General features: G+C 40.6%; 1 protein-coding gene across 1 annotated transcript; it reads left to right on the forward strand.

The window, feature by feature from the left end:
- Positions 1-4,627: 4,627 nt before the first annotated feature.
- LOC132395061 (hydra actinoporin-like toxin 7) lies at positions 4,628-6,242 on the forward strand. Its single transcript, XM_059971373.1, has 3 exons — positions 4,628-4,781; positions 4,871-4,984; positions 5,373-6,242. The coding sequence occupies exons 2-3, from the start codon at positions 4,881-4,883 to the stop codon at positions 5,782-5,784; spliced, it is 516 nt and encodes a 171-aa protein (XP_059827356.1). The 5' UTR covers positions 4,628-4,781; positions 4,871-4,880; the 3' UTR covers positions 5,785-6,242.
- The last annotated feature ends 2,605 nt before the right edge of the window (positions 6,243-8,847 follow it).

An 8,847-nucleotide genomic window follows, 5' to 3' on the forward strand; every position in this document is an offset into this window, starting at 1 on the left:
TTCTCAACCACATGGACTATGTGCTCTCTGAATTCTTGTGGGGTCATTGACGTCAGCCCATCCACTTCCTCCAGTTTGGATTTAACTTGTGGAGGCATTGCTCTAAAATGCTATGTCGGAACAGTGTGGTGATAAATATTTTCCACCTCTTGCTCAGTCTCCAGTCTCCACCTTTTCAATTGGTTTTCTACATAGGCGGCTGGGTTTTCAGTGTCTCCCAGTGGTTCCCCCTTTAAGGCTTTGGGGTCCACTCTGGGTGGATAGAGCTTCCTGAGGGCCTTCCATACCCTCTGCCTCACTCTGTCAAACCCGGCTCCATCAGTTCTCGGGTCGTTCGGGTTTATTATGCCAGCCATTTCCATTATTTCATCAAACTTGGAGGTTCCCATCAACCTTATCAACTGTCCCTTTAAATCTCCCAAAGCCAATAATTGTCCCATCATTTCTTCTTCAAAGACTCGAATCCATTTCCCTGCTCCTTCATGTAGATTGGGCAGAGTGTTTTTCAGCTCTTCTAGGTCCTGGGATCCCCAAGGGATGTACTGCACTTGTCCTGATCCTTTAACTAGCAATGGCATCATTCTTCCTCCTTCTTCTCAACTGCCCTGGCTCTCCTCCTCACCTGACTCCCCATCTGTCTCAGGGTATGTCTTTACTGCCTCCCACACGAATTTCTCCAGGGTCCTCTTCTTCCCTCGGTCTCCCTGTGGAGTCCTTCCTTTCTGACCTGATTCAGTACTTGGTTGGCCCCTGGAGTATTTTTCGCATCTCCTCTGGCAATCCCCTCTCAGTAACTTATCTAGCTCTCTCTCTACTTCCGTTAGTCACTTCCCTATCACCTCCTTCTGCTCTTCTAGGCTTCTGTCTCCTACCTCTTCCCCACACATTCTCGCATCCTCTCTCTCATCACTTAACTCTTGCTCCTCCAATGAGTCACCTTCTCTTTCTTCCTGTTCGTGTCTGTACACATGTGGCAGGGACTCCTCACGTTCCTCAATCATGCTTGATTCCCTTCTCTATTGTGTTTCTCCAAGACTCTCGTCTCCTACCTTCTTTCCACTTCCTCTCAACTCCCTCAGCTCTATCTCTTTCAATGAGTCACTTTCCTTTCTAGCCTGTTCATTTCTATGGTATAACCGGTACTCCTCATACTCCTTTTCCTCTCTCAAGTATTTAATCCGTTCAATCTCTTCTCTCATTTCTTTCTTTGTCTGTTCCACCTTTATCCTTTCTGCCTGTATCTCCTTCCATATCACCACTTTTTCCTTCTCGTATTGTCTTTTCTCCTCCTCAAACTTGTACTTCTCCCTGCATGTTAACTGTACCCGTCAGCATGGGGCACTGCTTAGGGGTTCCTTCCTCATGATAGGGAGGGGGTCTTTCTGCTTATTTCACATCTGGGTATGGAGCTGAAGCCAGCTTCTCACTGTACCTCCCTCTCTCACTAACAGGCTGTTTCTCCAGCACCTTAGTGTCTTCCTCGCTTGTAATCAATATCCTACCTGTCCTCCTCAGCCTCTCTCCCTCTGTTCTGAAGAGTTTTAGCACTTCCATTTCTGGTTCTCTTTTTTGCTCTCTTTTTTTGGATTTATCTTTTGGTTTGTAATTTTCAATTAGCGCCTCCATTTCTTCGCAAAAGCTTACATCAAACTTTCCTTCTCTTGGCCATTTTGTGACCAGGTTCTTGGTTCTTTTTTCCCATTTTTCTGAAGTTTTTGTGATCTCACTTTTACTTACTGGCAATTTTTTGCTCAGAATCTCTACTGCCGTTCCTTTCTCTGTCATGTTGTTCTTTCTTTAATGTATTTCAGAGACTTACAGTTTGTTTACTGGATAATACTATTTACTCTAATTCTATGCCTAGTCTATCATCTATCTACCAGCGCTTTAAACTATTTATTGGACTGTCCTTGTTTCCTATTCTGTTCTGCACGTGCAGCCCCTACCTAGGGTGGTATCTTTGCACCTCGTCTATTCAGACCCTTATCTCTTAAGGAGGTATCCACGAGGATTTTTCTATTTTTTTCTTCCCCTGCCCATTCAGACCTTCATTTCATACGAAGCGGTATCCACAGGGACTTACCAACACCACGTGGAATTTTTCTTCACTTAACTTCTTATTAGCTTATTCGTACTTACCCCCACTGCAGTGTTCTCGATCAATCCTCTGAGCCTCCTGTTAACCCCCAATTCTGCCAGATTCTTTGGACTGGAGAGACCCTTCAGCAGTGGTTCCACCCTTCTGAGTCTCCGAGACCTCCTCAAAACCAACAGAATTCTTAGTCCAAATTGTTGCAAAAAGCACTTAGCTTTTGTTTGGGTGCACCCTTAATTCTGTTAGCCCTGTGGGTGTCCCTAAGGGACTGGGAAGTGTCCCCAATCTGCCATTTCTTTTCCATGGGTCTCTTTCTGGTCCTGCCGCAGTTGCCAATTTTGTCGTGGGTTCTTGAAATAACCAGGAGACGCAGAAGATTCTTTGAGAAGTTTAAGCCTTTATTTGCAAACAAAAGCTGAGACAATCAATGAGTGTGTCACTAATTGCCTGCCGAGCCTAGTACACAGTATTCTTTATAGTACTTTCTTGTCTCAGTTACATTAACATACCCTCTTATCACCAGCACGTTAGCTTCTCGATTTGCCACCAGTATTTTTGTTCAGTAGCTTATTTGTTCTAGTCTACTCCTTGGAACACGTGTTCCCCTTCCCGGTGTTGACTGGTTTTCATACCATCACACCATCGCACCCCTCCACCACTGTTATCTCTACATGCTTACTTTCACTGTTAGCTACATTCTTAAGGCACTGATGCGTTCAATAGTACAGAGGCAATACAGAGATTACATTATAAGTTTAATACATAGCAAATAGCAAACACAAGGCTGGCCACATAGTTCTGGCCACACAGCAAATGATGCAACGTTATTCGCCAATAGGCCCAACATGTATGTGCAATTATGAATAAAGCACAACAGTGATTCTACTTCTTTGCAGTTTACAAAGATTTGGCATGACATCTAAATCTTTGACAAACCTCCATAGATGTGTAGTGGAGAGTGTATTGACTGTCTGCATCACAGACTGGTATGGAAACGCCAATGCCCTTGAATGGAAAATCCAACAAAAAATTGTGGATATGGCCCAATCCATCAAGGTAAAGCATTCCCGACTATTGCGCACATCTATAGGAAAGATTAACACAGGAAAGCAACATCCATCATCAGAGATTCTCACCACCCAGACATGATCTCTTCTCACTACCGTTATCAGGAAGAAGGTACAGGAACCTCAGGAGTCACACCACCAGGGTCGGGATAAGTTATTACGCCTCAGCCATCAAGCTCCTGAACCAGAGGGGATAACTTCACTCAACTTCACTTGCCCCATCACTGAAAGGTTCCCATAACCTATGGACTCACTTACAAGAAATATCCCATGTTCTAGATATTTATTGCTTATTTATTTATTATTATTCTTTCTTTCTTTTTGTCTTTATACTGTTATCTTTTGCACATGGCTGAATGCTGAAGTTGACACAGTCTTTCATTGATTCTGTTATGGTTATAATTCTATTATGGATTTACTGAGTATGCCTGCAAGAAAAATGAATCTCAGGGTTGCATATGGTGACATTTATTTATGTTGAACTTTGAGTTCCATGGGGTTTGTTGTTGAACTGATAAGATCAAGGTAGCACAAGGCTTCCTGTAAAAAGTTGATGACACAGGAATGTATCCTTCAGGTCTCAGTTATGTGTACTTACAAATTGCTCCCTAAAGTGTATTTATGTTTAAGGACACTTCATGAGAGCAAAGTTCATTGTGTTTAGTAATCTTTGTCAGCTTGTAATCTTTAAATCACATGATATTATAGCATTTCCAACTTGCAACATGTAATTTCAAAAAAACATTGTTTGCCATACTACATACATCAGTCAAACATCGAGTCGAAGAAAAGAACGAGAAGACATTAGAACAGGTATCAAAAATCTTTATCAAAGCTTTGTGCATTTTGGACTCGTAATAAAAGTAGGCTTGAGGATTCTTCTGCACACCAAAGGATAAGAAATTGAAGGATGTCAATTTCAAATGCAGAATAAGCAGTAGATCCGAGACCATGTACTGATATTTCTGTGCAGAATTATGTATTAAAACTAGGGCTTATTTATCATATTGTTCATATTATCTGTTTAGTAATCAACTATAAACTCTTTCTGGTCCTATACTTTTTGCATGCATTTGCATACAAAGTTATGGCTGTGTTTTCAGAATTAAATCAAAATCAGATATAATATCATTGTTAGATACCATGAGATTTGTTAACTTTTCTGCAATGAAAACGTGAAATAAATATTGTGAAAAAACTGAGTTACATTGAATATATATATAATATTTAAATTAAGTATTGGAAAATAACAGAAATAAAAAAGTAGCGAGGTAGTGTTTATGGATTCAATGTCCAATAAGAAATCAGATGTCAGATGGGAAGGAGCCGTTCCTGAATCACTGACTGTGTGCTTTCAGGCTTCTGTACCTCCTTCCCCACAGTAACTGTATGAAGACGTCATATCCTGGGTGGTTCAACAAATTCTGGGCTGTAACTTTTCATCTGAAAGCAGAAAAGAGCAAACTGCTATTTCCAGTCTTGAACCAACATAGGGAAGCGTCCCTGCTCTGATACATTTACATTTGTCTCAGTCCCAGAATCAAACAGCAGGCATATTCTGTCAGGTATAGAGACCGGACCAAATCCCAAATTTGAATTGCTTATCGGTGCAAAAAAGGGTGAGTAAATTAATTTAATGATTTTTCAAGGAATTGTGTTTATATGTTTCTAAAAACATCTTTTTTTATGATTATCTATGCTTTTCAAGACTTTACACAATGTCAAATTCAATTGAAGAAATAATGCAAACCGTTGACTCCACCAGATGTGTGGGGATTGAAATCTCCAACAAAAGCCGGTGTAATATTTTAACTGAACCTGCGTAAGTAAACTTCTATGTAATTCTTTATTTGGCTTAGAATAGGAAAGGTTGGCATATTTTATTCAATTAAATAATTTTGATACATTATTGTGATTAAATCTAGAGCTATCATTCTTTGTCTAAGGAAGATTAAAGAGAATTTGCCCCAATACCATCCCTTATGGCAAAGTGTCCAGCTTCATTTCAGAACTTCTTTGGAATTTTTCACTTTATTGAGGGTATTCCCACTTTTAAATACTAGGTATTTTAGCTTGCGTGCCTTTATGTCAGATATGTGAAAATGGTGATTTTTGTACCTATCAATGACGTAGTGATGTGACATCTAAAGAATGGTTAGAAATGGTGCGCCTCACAAGATCATAATACAGTTGTGATTGGTCTCTTGCAGGACCTACAATTACAGTGGCCGAGTACACAGTCCACCTCCCCCCACCATTGACTGGGGACAGAAAGGAGTGTGCATCTTCATCAAGACTCCACACACAGCCTGTGGCGCTGTCGGGGTGCTGAGCTACAATTTTGGCAACTCCCAGATCTCCCTGATGGTTTCCAACCCTTACGACTACAGCTCGTATAGCATCGAGTATGCTCTGTATGTCCACGACCAAACCACTTCGACTGATTACAATTTATATAACAAGATGTACAACGAGCTAACAGAATCAGATTACTTCACAAAGGCATCATTGGGAAAGTGTAACTCATGTCAGATCATCTCAAAAAAGGGTATATATGTTTCAGCTACTATGTCTAATGAGCAGAAAGCGATTCTCAAAATAGATATCAGAGATGCTTATTAACTCTTTGATAAAGCTCTGACGGTTACAAATCTCAGCATAGTGAAGCCACTTTACCAGTGTTATCAATAATATCACCTGATCACCCCATCTTTCATATCATCTTTAATATTTTTTCTAATGTTTCTCATTTTTCTCTTTAATGTAATGTACTAACATGACAGCAATGGTTCAAAGCCAATAATTCATTCCATTTTCTATTAACTCAATGATTGAAAAGTAAACATTTTAATTTCTTATGTTATCAAAAATAGGTTAAGGTTTATTGGTACCTTGACAGTTTTAATTACATTTCCAAGAATAAGAAAACAATAATGTTCCAACGGTACTGCTTGTTTTTTTTGCTTAATGATTTGTAAATAATTCACAGAAAGAACTTATTAATACCACACCGATGTAACCATTCAGCTCATACAAAAGAGAATGTATTATGTAATAGGAATAAATGATTGGATAGTGAATTCATTTTTCTGTGTTTTTTATGTAACAACGACAGGCACTGCACTGTAATACAAAGTCCATGGGTTGTTTAGCTCTTAACTGGAGATATCTTTCAATGTTACTCTACTGAAGGTAGAAATGGGAGATGTAGATCAGCTTTGGAACTATGCACAGTTTAGCTGCACCTCGAAGTAACTGTCATCACCAATAATAAAATAAAGCGACTGGGCTCAAAACAGACGCACTCTTTTGACTCAAACATATATTTTTATATTACATGTGCACAAGGAGAAAAGTACGGCCCCTGTCACCCACACTGTTCTGAAGTCTGAACAAAAAAACTGCTATTTTTATACGGAACAGGCTTATTGGATATTAATTATTGTAAATTGTAAATGTTTGAATTCTTTACTTGCAAGATCAATAGCCATTCACATTAGAGGGGTTAAAGTCAATCGAAACTTCAAGCAGACAGTTGATTATATTTTGAAGTCAGTAAAGATAATTGTGCCTTAGTTGTTGGGTAAGTTTAACATCCTTCTATTATTCCTATCTCATCTGTTTCCAGCACCCCTTAAATGTGTAAGGGGATAGGATGTTTTATACAGAGGGCTCTCTTGTCTGGCTTAAGAACATACTGCCAAGTTCGATCTCCTCTGTAAAGAAGCAGTCGTGTCTCCAGTATTCTCACTTGACTATAACTGCCCCAGGCTGTTGTTGTCTTTACTGCAACTTCCACACATAGTCAGAACAATTAATTCAATAAAATTAGCGATGATTTTCTGAATGACAATTGTAATTATCATGTCAGGGAGTGTTTCATTAAAGGGTCACAGGTCTGATGGTGAATGGAGATATAAAGTGCCGTTGTGTATTGCACTGTCGTCATACATAATGGTGCCTGGTGAGCGATCCGTGATTAACAAAGACAAATAATAACTAAATATATATAACAATTGTTACAGTGACTAGCGATGCCAGCTACACTGGTAATTGGAAATAACGTGTCATTATGATTGTGTTCACTGAAATTGACATATGTAGTGTTTGTTGAATAATTCTGAAAGGAGATGCTATATATTTCATCGTCATAGTGGAAGTGTGCCAGTGAATGGGTCTGACACGTGTTAATATCACTGGGATAATATTCGTGCGCTGACAGTGTTACTCTATGGTGATTGGAGATGAAATGTACAATGGGGATTGAAGCTGGCGTATCTCATAATGTTTACATTACCACACGTAATGGTGACTGAAATGCACAATAAACAGGCAACTGGAAATACAACAGACCGGGATGAAGATAATGACATGTACAATAGTGACTGTACATGGCAAGCGATGCAGTTGCTATGATGACCTCCCACATATTTATATTATGTGTGATACCGATTGATGATGGTACAGGACTGTTCAAAAGTTTTAGTCATAGATATATAGCTAGGGTGCTTAAACGTTTGCACAATATTATATTTCTTGACGGCAAGGGAGAGTGAGTGCAAATCTGTGAGGATCAAAGGATGTTGGAAATGGTGAGGGTGGCCCGTGGGAGGTGTGTGGGACAGGTAGTGGAGCAGGAATGCCAGGGTCAGGGGGAGGTGGTGCGGGTGCAGACACATCAAGCCTTAAGACACCAGGCAAGGTCACTCGATTCCAAACAATTGGTTTACTGATCGTTACAAAATGTCTCTCTGGCTGTTCACGCTCCGTCCTCTCTTCTTTTACATTGTCCAAACCATGATTTCACTCTCCCTACCCCGTTCCCACTCACAGTCCACAGTAGAGACCCACATCAGATAATTCTACAGAACTGCCAATTCAACGGAAAGGGATCCGGCCACCAAGAACATCTCCCCACCCTATCATGCATATCTAGAGGGTTTCATGGCAATTCAGGTTGATATGCATAGCTATTGCTGAAAATAGCTTTTTACCATAGCCGGGTGTGCATTGTGGTGTTGGAGATCATCATCATTATGTGCCGTGTTGTATGATGTAGACAATCATGGTCTCATTTTCTATAGAAGTGCTTTGCCATTGTCTTCTTCTTGGCAGTGTCTTTGCAAGATGGCAGTGTCCTCCGAGGCCGTAGTTTATTCTGTTCGAAACCCGCTTCCATTGTGCTGATCAGTTCTCTTTAAGTTTGCGATGCTCTTTACCCATTGGTTGGCTTAACGGCGCAATGGTGCCCATCTCCGGTTTCTGGCAGCCTGGGTGTGTAAAAGATGGCAGGTGCAGAGGGTTCGCTTTCTTTCTTTGCACCCTCCCACGGGGTCTGACCTCGACCTGAATTCGTGACCAGTCCTGAAGGACCCCTGAGAAAGAGTATTACAGACATAGACACCACCCCATCCCCAGCGGTTTCTTTAGTTAAGTACCCGTTCGAACATGTTGACTTCCTGAGTTTGATAAATCCCGGAGGTTTGGCACAGTGTCCGAACTGACTGTGTCACTGTTCCTTTTTAAAATGGGTACCTCAGATACTCATTTTATTTCACCTGTGTCTCCTGTTTCCCTCGTTGGATCCTCGATCCTGCTCCCCAGCGTTATATTTGGCGCAATCGTGGCAGGATCCAGTGTTTGAGACAGAAGGTGAGAATCTTTAGACCGACGAGCAAGAGGGAG

The sequence above is a fragment of the Hypanus sabinus genome, chromosome 6, assembly GCF_030144855.1.
Source record: "Hypanus sabinus isolate sHypSab1 chromosome 6, sHypSab1.hap1, whole genome shotgun sequence".
NCBI classification, from domain to species: domain Eukaryota; kingdom Metazoa; phylum Chordata; class Chondrichthyes; order Myliobatiformes; family Dasyatidae; genus Hypanus; species Hypanus sabinus.

What these genes read in the sequence shown, in the direction of transcription:
- LOC132395061 (XM_059971373.1), top strand. Translation starts at nt 4,881, where the DNA reads ATGTCAAATTCAATTGAAGAAATAATGCAAACCGTTGACTCCACCAGA. An exon ending in AATATTTTAACTGAACCTGC is followed by an intron (nt 4,985 to 5,372) that starts GTAAGTAAACTT and finishes GGTCTCTTGCAG; the next exon opens with GACCTACAATTACAGTGGCC.